Source organism: Acipenser ruthenus, chromosome 22 (assembly GCF_902713425.1).
Source record: "Acipenser ruthenus chromosome 22, fAciRut3.2 maternal haplotype, whole genome shotgun sequence".
Classification (NCBI taxonomy): Eukaryota; Metazoa; Chordata; class Actinopteri; order Acipenseriformes; family Acipenseridae; genus Acipenser; species Acipenser ruthenus.
In genome coordinates this window covers 27,122,309-27,140,951 of record NC_081210.1, presented here as the reverse complement: position 1 = coordinate 27,140,951, position 18,643 = coordinate 27,122,309, and the positions used below count along the sequence as shown (strand labels likewise).

Genomic DNA, 18,643 nt, shown 5'->3' with positions numbered 1-18,643 from the left:
TTCATCAACTAACCTGAATTTTATTTTTACACATGTATGTTAAATCACTGTGGAGACTTTGTCAATATTTTTTAAAATAATATTTCATTTAATCACAGAACAACATTCAGTTTCATCAAACAGAGTCCCAGTCATATTGAGGGATATATTGTCTTTATACTTCAGATTTGCGTGGCTGGCTCTCTAATGCATGGTTCAATAGACGTCTCTTTTAATATTGCTTTTCAGGGAAGCGTCTGTGAAGACTGGACAGCAGTTTACTGCTGTTGTTCTTTTGCTGTTTGTCAGATGGTACGAGAACTAAAAACAAGAATTAAATCCCAGATCTTCCAAGTATCAACTGCTATTGAAAGCTATTAAATGTTCTCTGCTTGAACATCCCACCCAAATCAAATGACAGAATATGTGCTGATCTTGCCTTGTGTGTTCGATCAGATTTGACACTAAAAGTTTGACCTTTTCTGAATATCAGTTGAGTCTGCATAAATATGCCAGTAGAACGAATAAGGAAAACAGCAACACCTCCAAACTGTTTGGCATCTTTATTGATAATGTACAAAAATACAGATGTTTTATTATTATTCTTTAACAAAGTTATAAAATATATGCTAAATATACTGCTAAATCCTATCCCAATCTACAGGCCCTCGGGACACGTGATCATGCCACTCGAATGATCTGAGGTACACGTTTAAGGTTTGTACCATGAGAGACCATAGAGAGAACGAATTCAGATGCTGCCTTTTAAATTTGATACACAAGTGCCATTTGACAGCATCTCATCTTCCATTCAGTGAACCTGTGCCCTACCTGTAAAGATCGTGGCCCCTCAAGAGCTGAGCTATTTTATTAAGCTTTTCACTTTCATTTGTTACAGTAAGTTATACCATGGCATACACGGAGCGCCTGGGTATGTTTTGTGTTGGTGTCAAGATATATTTACAATGTGTGTGTAGGAGTAAGTGGTTGGGAGACTCAACCACTGTAGCACAGTATGTACACAGGGCAAGCTGAATTCTTGGGTAAGCCTACAAAGGCAGACATGTGTCAGTGAAAGAATGTACCCATTTACAAGCATGGTGTTAAACAATGTCTTATTTTTTTTATAATCTTGCATATGTATTGAGGATTTTGTATTATTCTTCTATATTAAGCTGTCACGCAACCATGTGTTCTTACACTATGTACAATGTTTTGCTATTACTGTTGTTTTTCCTTTTAAACTGGCATACTCATCACCTGTCAACTGCAACAAAAAAAACAGTTTCTATTAATAGTACAGACTCCTTTTATCAACACTTTTCAATATCTCTTCTGTTTTCAGTAGAAGTTCTTGCTTTCATTTAATTAAAAACAAGCTCCTTCCTTGATACACACAGATAACACTTTTCTCACTTCTGAGTCTAACAAAATACTTTAAACATCTGAACCTTTCTTCCTGCACTAATGTAAGTGCCAGAATCAGAATCTCAGCTCCAATGGACAAACCAGTAGACTAAAGGGTTGTGCATTATCCAAAGCATGTGTCCTCGTTCCTTTGTTTGAAGCTGATCAAAAAGGGACACGACTGTTAACTGATCCAGTCTGCTGGATCGATTCCTATAGTAGATTGATGTGCAAGGCACTTTCTTGATGTATTTAAAGCTTAATGTTTTATCATTAAAGTGCAACTAACAGTACCTTCACTGGGAAATGGGAGTAGAACTGACCTAGTAAATCAGGAATGATGATGCAATCATACATACCTTTGTGTGAAGCACAAAAGAGACCTTGCCTGGACAAATCTGAATAAATGCTCTAGTCTACCATCTGACAAAAGGATATGCAATACACATTCAGTTTCAATTAAATTAATAATACAGTCGTGTTAAAGCAAGACAAAACAATAATATTTCAGTGCTTCGATAGGACTTGTGTTTCAAACACATGAGAACACAGCTTTTCTCAGAGTATATACCTTTGAGTTGTGGTCAAGACTTTGACAAACTCAACACAACTTCCCTTTAAAAGAAACAAGCAATATATGTTGCATCTTTTTTGGCAGCCTTTCTTCACAAAGTCTAAAAATGGCAGTCAGCTAGCTCTGTTTTTCAAGAAACTCCAGAAATTTGTACTGGAGAAGTCCAGTTTTCCCAGTCGGTTCGTGGATTCCCTGGAGCCAGCCGTCCTGCCGTGTCCTCTGTACCAGGACCAGGTCTCCTTCCTTCAGATCCAGCTCTCCTTCTCTTTGTGCTGCACAGGAAATCAACACCCTGTACCTGTCAAAACAGAACAGACACAACTTATTAATGTAAACACACTGACTTTTTTACACACAATAAAATATTGCAGGAATGGAGATTACCTTCCAGTCGATGGTGGCTCTGTTAAGTCTTGCTTTTTGACGGAGCTTTGCTGAATATGGACAGGCATGTCTGGAGTGGAGAGATCCAGAGAGTCTGTTGTCTGGTTGTGTCTTGGTATTTTGCTCTCTGTTCCCACGGGGCAGGACCCAGCTCGGGTGTGGTAGAGAGTGGTCCCCTGGCTGCTACTTGGTTCCTGTGTGGCGGCCCCAGTGCTCGTCTGCTCCGGTCTTTTTAAGGTGCTCTGTGCGGATGGCTGTGAATTGTTCCTTTTCAGCTGGGGCGGGGAGTCCTGAGTCTGGAAGCGGACCGTTTTGACCTGCTGCAAACAAATCAAATGTCTGTTATTGTTTTAACTGTTTACTGCCTCTGTCAAGTCTTTTGGCGTTCATATGTTTTAAAATTACATTACATTAAATTATTACTATTAAACCTTTAGAAGGCAAATTCTATGTACCTCAATTATTTGACTTGGTTGGACTACGGTTTACAACTTAAAGTTGGTGCTTTATTTACAGCCTTTAAAAATCAGTTTTAGGAGAGGCTCGAACACAAAACTGAATGGCCCAATAAGCCATTGATGAAAATTGCATTTCTGTTCTGTTGCTTCCGTTCCTTGTATAGGGTAGCTGCTGTTTGTATTTAAGAGACGGCATTAGGACGCTTGTGGTCATCACTTACCTTTTCTGAACTGTTTTTGTTGGAATCCGGTTTAACCAGTATGGATTGAGGGGTCATTTGTTTTGTAAGTGTCCCATTTACAGCAGTATCTCTGGCATTCAATGTTGCTGAGCTACCAGTAGAGGGTAATGTTGTTTCAGAAACCCTGCGCAAGGTGGTTTTTACAGGGTGGTTTTGTCTTATCACCGTGGCAACAGGTGCAATTGTAGAAGGTTGCTGCTGGGGTCGAACCATAGCAGAGGGAGAGGGGCGGAATGTACCATTAACCGGAATTGATGACCCTGATAAAGAGAAGAGAAAGCTCAGGGTGTTTTTTTTTTTTTTTTTTTTTTTTTGCTTTCACATATTCCTGAGCAGTTTCAAAACCCCTTTTGTATACAAATGGTATACTTACCATGGTTGCTTACAAATAAATTGTGCACATAAATGTACACATGTTATGTAAGCAGTGATAATTGATTTATGTGATTTAAGCACTTTTTGAACAGGCATTTTTAACGTTTTACTGAAAATAGAAACAGTGTTATACAGTGAGCAGGAGAGAAAAGACCTTTTCTTAACATCCTCTTATCACATGACCAAAATCTTTAGTGGATGGGGGGTCCAGTTAACCAGTTCATTATTTTTGGGTTAAAATAAATACAGCTGTTTTGTATATTGTGTGAATTTATGGTAATGTCTTTTGCTTAAATTGAGTGTCTGGTTTGTGGAAAAATACCTGTTTTCATACGTCCAGACTTCCTCTCTGGACTACAGCTGTTTTTTCCCCCCTCTGTTGTATTAAAGTCTGTTTTTAAGGCGCTACAATGAATTCCGTAAATTGTTGTGTCATAAGCAGATTTTAAACTTGGGCCAAGTCTTTGTTGCATGCATACAGTATGACATCATACAAAAAAGCAACACTTCTGTTCTCTCAAGTGTGTGGCACATTCTCAGGACAGTATCTAATTGAGCACCACCCTCCCTGGTGCTTGTTGAAGCTTGCAGCTGCTGTTCTTACCTCTCTGTAGAGTGCTGAATACACGCCTCCCTGTGCCTCTCCCCACAGTGCTGGCTGGCTGGGCTGCTGCTCTCACCAGGCCCGCCGATGTCATAGGGGTTGGCATGGCAACGGAATGTACCTGCACGGCTGGCCTTGTTGTCCCATTTGAAGAATTTCTCTCAAGGGGAATGACTGCTGCTTGCGGTTTCACAATCAGTGACCTCCTTCCTGTCGGACTCGTAGTAAGCAAAGCTGGCTTGCGCTCCGAGACTGCAGCAGACGTTCTGTTTTGGAAAGAGTAGCATTATCAGGCTACAGTAAAGGCGACACTTGCTCATTTCTAGACATCTCAGTAGCACACACAGATTACTGTTAGTTTACTGAAAGGTTTATATTTGAATTACTCATAACCTGTACACAGATTATTTTCACTGTTCTTTTCTGTTTGGTATCTATTACCCACTGAGCTGCTGTGACTGTGGAACAGAGACTTACTCACGCTTCATTCATTCACTACAAAAATTGAACAAAGTTGTAAAACTTGTTTCTCTTGACCACAACATCATAACCATTCTGTACTGCACTGGAAAATAAAAAGAAATTAAAAGTTGTTCAAAAATATGAAAACCTCCTTTTGACACTACAAAAAGAAGTCAAAACTGGTTCCTCTTAAATTCTCACAAAGAGAGCGATCTTTCTTCGCAGAGGTCAGGAGACCAAAGCGTTTGATTAACTCCCTGGCCTTGTCAGCTTGCAATTGTCTCATAATGAGCATTCACCTTGTTATCATGCAGAGACACCTCTTAATGTCATACAGCCCTTTTAATGTTCCATTATTAAACAAACAGAGAACACACGTAGAGTATATTTACAATTTTACCTTCAGTGATACGAGAAGGACAAATTGTACTTGGAGCCTAATGGATTACGTGTACCTAAGAAATAACTGACCCTTTTTTGTCTTTACGTTAATTGTGCCACCCGGTGGCAAACAACTGTGCCATCTTTGAGTAGGTTATAGCTTAATGAATCATTTAATTACAAAAATCACCTTAAAAGAAACGTCTGGTTGTTCTAAAAATTCTTAATAATCACGTATTACGTATAAACCCGTGATCTTGTACAGTATAGATAGATAAATATAAAAAAGAAATAATAGAAAATTGAATCTTATTGTACCTGAGCACTGGGGTGACATAGTTGCCTGGCAGGATGCCCACTTTGCCTGTTCGCAGCGACAGGCCCCTCAGCCACCCTTCCTGGTACTTCCCATAAACACCAACCATCTCCCCCTTTTGTAGCCCCAGCTCCTCGGCCCGCCGCGGTGTGTATGGATACAAGGCAGCACAGCTAAAAGTGAGACACAAGCAGTTAACAAAGCATCTATTTATCCTTATGACTAGGAATGACAGGAGGGTAATCACACCCGGTTTTTGATTGGTTGCTGTTGTTCTGTGATTTCAATGTTTCTGTCATAAAGGGTGTGTCCCCAGAGACATGCACCCTCCGGGTAGGAGATAATACTGGGATATATTTACAGCCAGTTGTACATGGGGAAAAAAACAACAACAAACAACAAACAAAAAAAAATGTTAAAAAAATATTAAGAAACAACTTTTATACATGATCTCTAGGATTTCCATTCTGAGTTGTTTATTATTGGTTTTGAAACAGTTTCCTTTTAGGAATAAAAACATGCCCCTTTGCATGATCGGTAGATTGGGGAGAGAGAAGGGATATTGAAAAGATAACTCTCCACATTGCTGCAGTCTACCCCGAAGAAACAAGCGACATGAGGATAACCAGAGATTTTAGGAAAGCAACTGGCTGATGTTTTAGACAAACTTGTCAGAAATAATCAGTGCATGTCAAGCAGCTTTTCAATATTTTAAATGAGCAGACGAAGTGAAGGCTGGCTTGCAGAGTCTGGCTGACACACATTTGCATTTCTATCTGGTTTTATTATTAGCCATGTAATTACTAGCGTAAATGCAAGCAGGGTCCAGTGGCTAACCCATCATTTCCGGTTCAGTGAACTTAACCCCATGAAAAACACAGCAATCAAACCTAAGTAAATATTATTATGTTGTATGTGGTGTAGAATAATTCACCACCCATTTTATTCAGTCACCCTGGAAACAAAGTCTATGCCAAATGCTGTACCATAAGGATGCCTTTGATGTTAATCATTATAATTATTATTAAGCTCTGTTGTCAGGTTTATCTTGGATACACAGTTCTGCAGAAAATCATGCGTCCAAACAGGCCACACCCAATACTGAGCAGTTTTAGACTACAATGAAAAAAAGCACCTGAAATGGTCCAGCATTTGGCACACCTTAGATTTTGATCACATCCTCTAAGCAAGGCTAGGAATCGTCTGTAGTTATATTGGTCTCTCCAGGGGAAAATGGGGCTGACGACCAGTATTGTCTTTGACATGATAAACTGAAGGCCTCCCTGCTCTGTGAAGATGCCATGGTGCTTTAGAAGAAGCACAGCAGGGTTATAAACCTCTTTCAGGTTACAATACTGCCCTGGCAAACCACTTCCTGCTCCCTGTATTTTAAATGCAAATCTCTTCAATAAGCAAGCAGGATTACTTACACGCTGAGAGCCACTTGTCTGGAGAGCGATCTGTCTGTATCGGTGGTCATGGTTTTTGAGTTTGTAGGTTCCACGGCAGGGGAAGGAGAGGGTTCGAGGGCTACTCCTCTCTCCATTGGAGCGGCAGGTATCTAGACATACAATAAAGGCGTGTCATTGGTGCTGTATTTATAAACAGTGCAGTGAAGTCCTCCCTTGACCATTCTATTCAGTCCCATACTCAATAGGGATTGCATTATTGTGTGTTTTACAAAAGAAAAATATTACATTGTGATATCAGACTGTGGCCAGATGTTGGGGAAAAGCAGACAGAGAGGAATTCAGAAAAGCTTTCATTGTAAATCTGAACTACCTCCAACCACAGTTTCTTAACCAACTTCTGAACCTTCCCACTCCCAGAAACTTTTCTGGTTTCCAACATCGGTAGCTATGGAATTTCACCATACTGAAGCAATCTCTATAAAAACTATTTCAGCAACACAGTCTAGGCACAGAAAGCGACACTCGCTACATTGTATTACCCTGTTCACAGCTCATTCGTGTGATGATATTAATAATGTGGTTGTGAAAAGGATTTTTTAAATGTCAAAACCATCTACCGTAGAGTAAATGTTCCAACTGCATATCACAAAATCCTTCTCTCAACTGGCTGTATCGCACTTTCTGTTTTGTTTTTTTAAAATCATATTTGATCATATTCAAACTGAACTTTGAATGATCGAAGGTGAGGTCTTTCTTGATTCTCTCATAGTGCTGTTAACATCAGTAACACTCTGTTTCAGTTTCAATCATTTACCCACACCCCTAAGAGCCCCACCCTCATAGGCAGTCGATTGCTTCAGTAACTGCGTACACAAGCAGCACTAGACAACAGGGCCCCACAGAGATTAGATTAGTACACATGTGTGCTGACTGCTACACTGCGTCAGAAACCATCCAGAGTGTGTTTCGGCAGCCCTGCGTTTCCATTTCAATCTATTTTAAGCCATGATTTGCAGAACACTTGTCTGCCTGGTGAATATGCTACGCTACCAAGAACACAGGACATTGTTAGTGACTCTCTTGTAGCCAAACGCTCAGTGGCAACAGGTCTTAACCTGCATTCAAACACAGTAATAACAAACAACAGACGACAGGAATAGTTGCAGACTTACTCAATCCAGGCCAGGTGCAAGACAACAACCTACCACTTAAAACAAGTTATGTTCTCTATTTAAATGCAGTTTGCCAGCTTTATTCATGAACTAAGTATAGCCAATGGGGCTGTTGACAGAGGTACCAATCTTAGAAGTCCAGTGTCACTCATATTTTAGATAGCGGGTGAGAATGACATGTTTAGAAAAGACACAATAAGTGTTTTCAACAGTCCTGCTTCTGGGTTTGTGTCATATCCACCAAGGTGAAGTGTTATACAATCAAACTCTGGATAACAATTTTTTTCCGAGCCTGATAATCAAAACAGGCACGTCATAGAAAAGCATACACAACGCGCATGCAGGGAAGGTGTAAATATGTATTGTGTCCATGGCTGCGCTCACTTCAGAGGAACGTTAATATATTATGTATAATCATTCAGTTTGCAGTTTAATGAAGTGACAGCTGGCCATGAAAACAGATAGCGGTATGCTGCAGGCCGGCAGCACTGGCAATACATTATGTTTACTGAAGCATGACAGCTTCAACTATTGTCAACCGCATTCCCACCAGAACTGACAAAAGCAGTGCCAAGTTCCAGTCCTCACTGGGGATCCAGAACATTCCTTATCTGCAATGTCAGCAGAGCAGCCCTGCAGTGTTAATTCACAAATTAACTTCTAAAGTCGATGAACTACAAATCATTAAAAAGGTCCCAGCCTCGGCCATAACCTCAATCAGTATTGCCTGCGCTAGATAAACATTCAGTGTGAGCCACGTATTGGGTGTCTCATTGCTGCTCAGGACCCACTAACAGCAGCACACAGCAGAGTTTTATCCCTGATCTTTAAGCTAGCGTCCCTGATCGGCTGATCCGGAGTCCGGGATAATGGGAAAGGCAACCTGCATGAAATGGGAATCGGAACCACAACTTACCACTGTCAGTGATCCGGCTGGGAATCAAACAGTTGAAAGCACAACACAGGATACTCCCATACAGTCCTTGCAATTAAACATGGCGGTCTGTTTTTATTACATTTGCATAGACTACTCATATGATGAGTTTAATCATTTGAATGTGAGTGTTGCATGCAACAACCGTGTGATAGTCCTCTATTAACACACATGGCATAGGATTGAAAGAACAGTGCAATTTACAGTAAGATAGAAAGTTTCTAATATCACACCACTAAACAAAGGTAATGCACACATTGGCAGATTAAAACAAAAGAGCTGTGCGATGCAATTACATTCCAAATAACATGCATTTCAAGTAGAAAGCTACATTTGAATGCAGTTAACATGTTTTGTGTTAAATACATAAATACTAATACATGTGACTGTTAGTTCTGAAGTTATCTTTAAAACATGGTTTAGCTATGAAATATTGCTTTTCTATTGCATTTAACAGCTCTATCAGTGTGCTTGTAATTGACATTCTTTTCTGTATTTAACAGCCCGCGATAATGCTGGCTTGAGCTTCTTAGTCCTGAGCTGCTTGTGAGGTTAGAGGCTTGACAGTCTGCTGCATTGGGGTTTGCATGGGCCCATCATGCAAGGGGGCTCCTGTCTCCTCTCCAGCAGACTACAGAAACACAGCTCTTTAATCTCTTTAAACTAGCCTCTAGGCAGGTCAAGAGCTTTCTCCTGGCGACTCCTTTTAGATTTATATCAAGATTGATTACTACTCAGCCATGGATCTATACAGGAACACCTATGATGTTTTAGAAGGTAAAAAAAGACATGAGAATGGTTTGCAAAAGAAACCTACCCTGCTATGCTGGTTTATTCTTGAAGTCTACTAAAAAAAAAAAACAGCACTGGAAAAGGTCGCAATCTTCTATTTTTCCAGCAGCACTGCAGATACGTAATTCTGGTTTACTAAAACCTGATTCTTTTGACTTTGAGAGGATTCACTTGGCCAACTATGGGAAAGCATCGTGAAAAACAGTTTTTCTCCAGTGCCTCAGCACAGGTGATACATAACATGCAGCGCCATCAGATTCTTTTCTGCAAAGGCTTTGAATCAAAATGGAGACGCCTGCACAAACTGTAATCCTTTGAAGCTGGCCCCATTCCCAACTCCCGCTGCATGAACTACCTGCCTGGGCTTCTAAAACTGTGTTTCCCCTCCCACACACAAACCTATTTCAAACCCCCCGCCCTCCCACTCTTTGGAGTGTTTGTCTTGCCTATAGGCAGCCATTTACAGTAGGCTTGTCTATAACTCAATCTTGAATGTAGCAATGCTTTGTTGGTTTGTGATTATAGTAATGATCCATTACTGCGTCTCTTTTTAATGAATTGTTGCTGTTGTTAACGACGGTTTCTATTTGGACATATTTGGACTAAATAAAAGCTGGATAAATCTGTCAGTACATCTCATCCTGTCTTTGTCATTATCCACTTTGCAATTCTAAATTCAAAAGGCATAGCAAATGCAGCTCAAGATAGTAAGTCTGTAATGCATTTTGTGATGTTAAAAGAGATCATTTATCTTCGGTTCAATAACCTATTTATGTGCGTCACTGTCTGTTGCTGCTTATTAACTAACATTTCTGGCGATGTCGTTTTTCAACCACTGGATCTGCTTCTGAAAAGACTAACGCAGCGAATTTCTGAAGTGGGATGGAAGAAAAATGACGATTCTAATTGCAGTTAAACATCCCGAGGGGTGGTCAAACACCACTTCAGTTAAGAAAAAGAAAAAAAAGAAAACACTACGGTGGCAGTACTTAGAGCAACTGCTTTTTAGAAAACAGATTCCATCATGAATTTACTGACCTCGCAATAGAAAAGGGGGTGTTTAAACAAGGAGTGGGGGTTCACAACTAAAAAGAAAAATAACTTTTCCTGTGCTCCCAAAGTCCCAAAGGATGCGCCACTTGAAACCGCTCGCTCCCCCTGTCGGCACATGCATTATATATGCAGCTGTTATTGCTTTTCGACCCCTTCCTTCTTCAGTATAATGTAAAGCACACCTATAGAGTACTGTATGTAGTCAAACGGAAAATGATCAAACCACTTGATGTGTGTGGAAATATACAGTGATATTGTATTTATGATATGTTACGACCAGGTGCCACAATACTATTAGTAGAATATCATCAATAAACAATGGTTTTAATCAAAATATTCCACATTCCAGTCACACATTTTTACACTTCAAGGCTGAACCAACTTTAGTCGAGAACAAAGCCCCCTTCCTCCCCAATCTAAATAAAACCTCAGCTGTTGCTCCACAGAGCTCTGCATGCTTATTCATAATACATAGTCTTTAAGCAGAATTGTTACGTGATATCTCCTATCCTCAAGAGTCACAAACAATGTTAGACTTTTGTTCCAATGTTATACTTCTGAGTCCATTCCAGAATATTTTCCAGAAGTCCCTGTTGGAAGAGAAATGCGGACTGTCTGCAACACACAAGGACTGAAGTTACCTATCCCCTGCAGCCCAATAAAACATTATTATTATTATTATTATTATTATTATTATTATTATTATTATTATTATTATTATTATTATTATTATTTATTTCTTAGCCAACGCCCTTATCCAGGGCGATTTACAATTGTTACAAGATATGACATTATTTTTACATACAATTACCCATTAAAACATGCCCATTTACCTGAGAAGAGAAGCCTGGTGACCCCTCCCTGCTCCGCTCACTGAACTGTGCCACTAGAGCGGGGTTACTGGAGCCGATGAGAACTGGAGCGCTGATCTCTGGGGCCTGGCGCTCAGACTCAGGAGATGGGGCTCTTCTGTTGAGCCGGTTCAGGGTGCTGGTCATGGAGGGCTGCTTGAGGCTTCTCCTGCGGGTGTCGATGCGCCTGCAGCCACTCAGATAGGTGGAGGAGTTGTTCCCTGAGATACTGCGACAGCCGTTCGCTTTGCCTTGCTGAAGTATCTTCACAGCGGCGGAATTAGGCTAACAAAAAAAGAGGTATGTTTAATAAGAAGATTAATGTATTCCACTACCTGGTACTTTTTCATAATGCTTAAACCAAACAACCTAGTAGATATGCTGCATCCCTGTCCTTTCGTTCACCCTGAAGCTAAACGTCACTGCTAATTGATGGAGGCAGCGTAAGCTGGTGTGGGTAAGTGAGAGAGGCAGGACGGACTGACACATTTGACTAAGACCGCCTGCCTGGATTGATACACTCTCCTAATGTGTAGGTGTGCCACCAAGGCAAAAAAGCATTAGTGTGTCTAATGTGCTGGTGCCCTGAATCATCAGAGCGGTGCATACAGAGTCAGTGGTGCTTATAAAGGGACAGTTTGGGACAGAGTAAAAAGCTTGGAGTTTAAATGCTTTGTTGGTTTACCTGCACATACACTATGCTAACAGAACGGTATATCATTAAATATCCAATTTATTATAAATACTTGTTACAACACCAGGGAATACCTCATTAGGAGACTGTATGCTGATTGCTTTTTTTCAAAATGTGGGATTTACAGTAATGCTATTTATGAAATATATAAGATCCGAGAAACAAATCTCTGGACACATTGCCAAGATATAATAGGTTGGCACGGTCTGCCGTTATCATAAAGCAACAGGGTGGAATAGTTAATCTCTTCCATTACCTCCTGGAGCTGGGCGCAATTCCAAGCTGGTTAAAAACAGCACAAAAACCATATCTGATCTGATGGCAGCACAAAGTCACATTGGAAATCAGGTCTGTCTTTTTGGGCCAGGCTCTAGAGTTAATGAGCTTGACAAAACCAAGAGCTTAATCCCCCTCCACCCCTTCAACCCCAAGAGCAACTATTTCATATGAAAGCCAAGCACTGAATCCAGACAATAACTGTACAGCTGCATGGAATAATGCAAGCACTTTATCACTGGCTAAGCTCTTCTGCCCTCTGGCTGGTCCAATTGCACATCCAACCCGTAACATGTGATTGTTTTCTCACCAATAACTACACAAATAGGACTAGATTTACTAAGATAACGTTTTAAAGCTAGGAATACATTATTCATTCAATACAGTTAGTGCCCCTGTGTAACAGGGCAGAGGCTGTGAATGAACAGGCAACCACACACACTGCGAACACTATGTGAAAGAGCCAGAGTTCGTCTGAATTCAGGGGTCCTAGCGCTGTTGACCTCAGAATCTGCAATGGCAGTGCATCACACAACACCTGCAGGCGTCTCAGCTGTTTTTTTTGTATTAGTGTTGTAACATGACCAGAGGATATCCAGTGTACCCATCAGTATGTGCACTGAGCAGAGCCCATTATCACAAGGCACTCCATAAAGATCTGTTTTAATTTGACAAGGTGTTGACAGAAAGAGTCACGTGCAATAGGAACCCATGCAACAACTAAGCTTTCCAAGCTTACAAAATAGAGAGAGAGGACTGGAGAAAGCCAACTGCAATATCTACTGTATCATTATTATATGAGAAAAAGGGCTATAAAAAGTTTACAAATAAATTACAATACTGCTGTATTGCTAAACATAGTATGCTCAATTTTACTTCTATCGAAGAAAAACTGAAATGTATGTAAACCTGTTTCTTAAAAGCGCTACAAGACTCAACTCGTGCAGAAACACCCACTTGAATCTGCTTAGCTGTCAGACTTAGGCTAGAGTTTTCTTTTAGTCATGAGGAATATCCATTTGGCCAATGTGATTAGGACATGCTAATGCATTCTGTCTCTTCTGGGCTATGCCTTGTGGGATATGGAGCGTTTCACTGACTTCAAATCCCTGGTATTGTAGGCCTGGAAGAAGCTGTGACCTCAGCCTACCTCTGAAAACAGGACAGGAAATATTCCAACTTTATCTCCCAGCTTTCCTTCGGCCCAGTTCTCATCAACACGTCTTATCAGTGTTATGATGTCGTCCTGCAAGGCAAATTTAAAACAGCATGTGACCCCTTCAGTAGTTGGAGGAAGAAGGGAGAGCTAGACTAAGTGATTCATTAAAACTGGAATCGATTTACTGGCACAAGATTACAATAATGCGCTGCAGAGTACTGTGTCTGCAGTTCAATTCATTTCCACTTAATATACTAAATTCGGATATTGCTTTTATCAACCAGCTATCAAAAAGTCATGTCAGATGAGTTCATGTAATTTGGTTACGAGTATATTGGCAATGAAACAGCGGATGAGCTGTGTGTATGAAAATGAGCAGCAAAAAAGCATAATAGTTAATTTCTCCATTGAAATACTATACATGACAAGATCTGGGAGAATTGTTTTTTTTTTTAACTGACTAAGAATGGCAATACAACTATATCATTTATAATATATAACTTGTACATTGGCAATTAGCGCCAGTGCTGTCAACTCCTCACTCTTCTGGAGCGCTTACAATAAAACAAGTAAATGGAGGTAGGTTTGGCCTATTGTCCAAATTATTTTCTGTTCAAAATAAATGTTGGAGCCCATTTCTGTGGCCAATTTACAAAATAAACTTGGTTTGGCTTGTTACTTCCTCAAGGTAAACATCCGCATACTGGTCTATATGGCCGTTACCTGCTAGCATCATCATTCAAACAATTCCAAGGGTATTCACAATATAGGCCACAGGACAAAGAAAGCACTTTTTTATTATTTTTTTTAAAACTAACTGTGTCCCAAGTGTAGTGATTATTAGAATCAATAGCGTCTCCAAACAAAACACATTAAAAAGAAACCTTGCTGTTACGATATACTTCATTAGAGATACGGTATTGTAAATGATGCTTTTCACAGCTGTGCACTCTTTGTTTTAACCCAGTAAGTAACCATTTATTGTATACACGGTTTTGTCATCTCAGAACGTACCTTTCGGAAGGTCAGGCAGTCTTTGTTCTCATCCTGGTCTTTCTCCTTCATCTCAAAATTATAAAGAGCTCTGCAGAGGGGAGGAGGCTGGGGAAGCTGGTTGATAACTTGAACAAAGCTAGCGGGGAACAGTCCGCTCACACCCTTGATGTCTCCCTGGTACCAGCTTCCATCCACTTGCCGTCTCAGGATGATGAGATCTCCTGCTTTGAACTTCAGGTCCCCGGGGAGGGAACCTCCATAGTTATACAACGCCCTGGCACACGGCACCTGAAAGAGAGGAGAGCAACAACAAAATACAACCACTGTTTCTTACTTTTCTACTGCTTGGGGGGGGGGGGGGGTCTATATAAAATGGAATATAATCAGAATGATCCCTCCTTTCATAATGTTAATAGAAAGCAAGTAACCCATCATAGGGATGGCCTGTGATCCGGAACAGAGCAGTTGTTAAAACCTGATGAAAGTCATATAGTTATATGTGAATGAAAGCAGACTCCTAATGAAGAATTGTCTTACTATTGTTGAGAAACAAATTAGTTCTTGTTACTACAGTGGTAGGATTGGATTTCCAGCACTTTTGTGTTAGCAACACATTTTTTAATTATCCTGGCGGACCAATTTAAGGAAAGTCTGGGTGCTACATTAATATTATTACAGTGGTATCGCCAGAAGGGTCACTTTTCCTGATGGCTCAGCTAACTCAGAACTGCTCTCCTGGCTTTGCATTAATAGCGAAGCGGTTTTCTGTGAAAGAGAAGTAAACACACTTACGGCACTTGAGGGCCGACTGCAGCTACAACATTTTTTTCCCTCCTGACAGCTGACACAGAAAAGACAGTTGCTTGTCCTTGCACGATTGCTCCTGGACAATGACAACCAGTGAAACACCAGTCATCAGTGGATGCCTGGAGAGCTTTTGGGAAGCATTTATATTTGGGTCCATGTATTTTTTCTAAAGGTCAGGTTACATACCATGTCTGTATCTGTGGGGCGTTACACCTTTAGAAGCAGAACAGAGTGCTGTACTGCACCTGCTGCTGCCAGTCTGTGTCATCTGCAAAGCTTTATCAAAGTCTAATGGCGAAAGGGAATGTATTGCATGCTGGGACATAAAATATGTATCAAAATGCAGCTGGAGAGTCAATTATTTATGGGTTGCGAAGAAAATGTGGATAAAAACATCTAGTAACAACATTTAGTAGGATACAATAATATAAATAATGGCATATTTTCAGTGAAACAAGGCAGGATTTTTTTTTTTTTTTTTTTTTTTTTTTTTTTTTTACAGCTTGTTTGCCAGACTATAGAAAATACTAAAAGATGGCGCGTAATGATTCTCAGCTGCTGGTGAGATCGGCAGCGCTCCGAGCGCTCTTAATCAGGCAGTATTCTGTTACTGTAAATAAGAGAGAGGAGAGATCCAAGTCCGTCCTCCTTTCGGCCGATGGGAAGTTGCTTGTTTCTTTGCTCCCAGTTGTTTCATCATCACTGCGGGTCTGTTTGATGGATATTTGAGCCGACTGCTCTGCATCTGGTGCCTCTAAATGAATACCCAGGCTCCACATTCACAGCATTCTCAGTGCGTTTATGACAATGAGGACTGGACCACATACATGTATTACAGCTGTACTGGCAAAGAAGAACACTTTGATATTTTAAGAATCATTCTTTTTTTAAATAACTCACTAATATAACAGTCCACTGTCACAATTATATTCTCACTATTTTTTAATGTAAGAATTATTTTGACAAAAATCGTATATTATAATCGTATCGTACTACAGTCTTAAATCAGCCAGTCAAACAACCTACAGCCGGGTGTCTACTGTTTCATGTGATCGGCAAATGAGTGAAGCGTTTCTTGCCAAATCTATGCCGATTATGTACATCACTGCATATTCTGTGAAGCTTCTTTCTGAGTCAGGGGATTGCTATACAGTATAAGCCGTGCCACACCCTGCACGCTGACAAAGACAAAAGGGTTGCAACAGGAGCAACAACATTTTTCTTTTTCTTTTTCTTTTCGAACATGTGAAGTTTAAGGTTATCTGGCTTTGACCCACACATCTGTTGACTGTGAAAGCAACTGAAAGGACTCACTGCCACATTCTCACTGCAGCATTCTCACACCTCTAAGCTCTAGCTTGTACACTCTGTACTTTGGCAATACTTCTTTAAACAACTTAGAATCGCAGTTTGTTATTGAAGAAGTCTAAGGGTCCCATTTTGAAGCATGTGCGAGTAATACAACCATCGTAATGGTGTAAAAACCAACAGGAAACAACTTAGTTACTGGAAGGTGCAGTTACAGTAAATCTGGGCAGGTTGGTTAGTGGTTGTACACTGTTATAAATTCTATTCCTCTCATTTCTTGTCTCAATCCATGCAAAGCAGATTCTAAAGGACATTCGTTAGCATAAGCCACTTGATTCAGAAGCCATTTGTCAAATGGGAGCATATCTAGCAACGAGGAGGCCAACCTTGAGTTGTCTAGGCTACGTTAATGCAGGCCACCTACCAGGTTTATTTCCACTAACCCGACCATGTTTACGTCCCTCTTTATCACAATGCTTTACTAGTAAACATTTATAGTCCTGTCACTGACAATGTCTTTGATTTATCACAGCCAGAAGCATTCTGAATTCTTAGCTGACTGCCTTCTGCTGCGTCTATGGAGAACGCATTCGTTCTATGCCTGTATTATGTTTCATTCAGACAATTGCCACAGACATATAGGAACCCTTAGGCATTCTAATCTGTATGCCTACTTTGTTATCATACATCTCTGACTGGGTTTGCATATTGCTGGTCAGCCATGCAGATTACTGCCGTCACTGTGAGAAAAGAGGAAAACTTTTCAAATTGCATTGCTGTTAATATGCACACAATACTGCACCTGTTCACGAGATGGTGCTGGCTTTTACAAGTACAGTATAGAGAAATAGATCTAGCCTGCATCACAAATGTCTATGGTGAAAAAGAGGCAGCTAGAGCCAGAAATCTGATCCTGAGTACTTTAACAAAGAATATACAAAGATGTAATTAAGCACAATATCCGAGTACGTACAATAGGAAACACTCACTAAGAAAAATGTGAACTGTCCAATATATAACCCAGTATTTCATATATTTAATACATGGCAGCCTCTATACAATCAGATACCACTGTACTGCTCTAAATGCACAATTTCATGAGTGGCTGGCTGCAACAATACAAATACAGCACACTCTCCAGTTGATAATGGAAAGATAAATGGGCACCCTTCGGCAAACACAGAAAAACCTGAGCCCATTAACTGCACATTGCATGTCTAGATAAAGCTTTCCGTTTCCCATGAAAGCATGTACAATAAGCCGTTAAACAGACATGTTTGTCACAGATTGTTCAATCGTACATCATCTTAACCAAATAACATTACAGTGACTCATTCCGAGGTGCATGTGAGGGATTCATCAGTGTACTGGAGCAAAACAATTAGGGATAAATACATACAATTAACTGGAAATAAAGGATTGGAATGTTTTTTAATTCTATTTCAGAAAATATGTCCTCGCTCTTGCTCACTTCCTATTTAACAAGCAATTGGACCCCATCTGAGTTGATCTACAGCGGGCTTCCTATAGGAAAGTACATATGGGTCAGAGGAATAGGGAGAGGAAGCCAGGTGTGTTGTGCCCATCGGTTTTCACCTGAATCGAAGTGAAAGGCAAAATGATCACCAGAAAAAAAAGACCTTGGAGAATGCTATTATGCTATTGAACATATATTTTTTTAAAGCCTGTTATTACAGGTGAAAAGTTATTTTCACATGTGAACCAACATGTTGCCAAAACCACTGTAACCAAGACTGAAGTTCTAATTTGGCCTATTTGGATTAGATTCAAATTGGTTGGTACAGGTAGCTGCCAATTTTATTGTTTATTGCAGTCTGACTTCACTTCCTAAAAGTTTGAAGCATAAGGCTGCTTAAACGTTGCTGTAATATTCCTCCTAACCCTTCTCCATTTAAAGGGATAATTCCTTGTTTCCCTTCTCTCTCTCTCTCTCTCTCTCTCTCTCTCTCTCTCTCTCTCAACAAGGCAATGGAAATTTAAATAACA

At 40.3% G+C, this 18,643-nt stretch overlaps 1 protein-coding gene across 5 annotated transcripts in view; it reads right to left on the bottom strand.

The window, feature by feature from the left end:
* Positions 1 to 527: 527 nt before the first annotated feature.
* The window catches only part of LOC117431554 (E3 ubiquitin-protein ligase SH3RF2-like), a 31,363-nt gene continuing 13,247 nt past the window's right edge, over positions 528 to 18,643 (bottom strand). For 4 of the 5 annotated variants that reach the window (XM_058996318.1, XM_034916233.2, XM_034916234.2 and 1 more), the window contains exons 3-11: positions 14,540 to 14,809; positions 13,517 to 13,612; positions 11,379 to 11,681; positions 6,613 to 6,743; positions 5,185 to 5,355; positions 4,024 to 4,289; positions 3,024 to 3,304; positions 2,345 to 2,664; positions 528 to 2,258 (exon numbers count right to left, since the gene is read on the bottom strand). In XM_058996318.1, coding sequence (XP_058852301.1) covers positions 2,078 to 2,258; positions 2,345 to 2,664; positions 3,024 to 3,304; positions 4,024 to 4,289; positions 5,185 to 5,355; positions 6,613 to 6,743; positions 11,379 to 11,681; positions 13,517 to 13,612; positions 14,540 to 14,809 — 2,019 coding nt within the window. In that variant the 3' untranslated portion in view covers positions 528 to 2,077. The remainder of the gene's footprint in view (positions 2,259 to 2,344; positions 2,665 to 3,023; positions 3,305 to 4,023; positions 4,290 to 5,184; positions 5,356 to 6,612; positions 6,744 to 11,378; positions 11,682 to 13,516; positions 13,613 to 14,539; positions 14,810 to 18,643) is intronic. The other variant, XM_058996319.1, reaches the window with a different exon arrangement.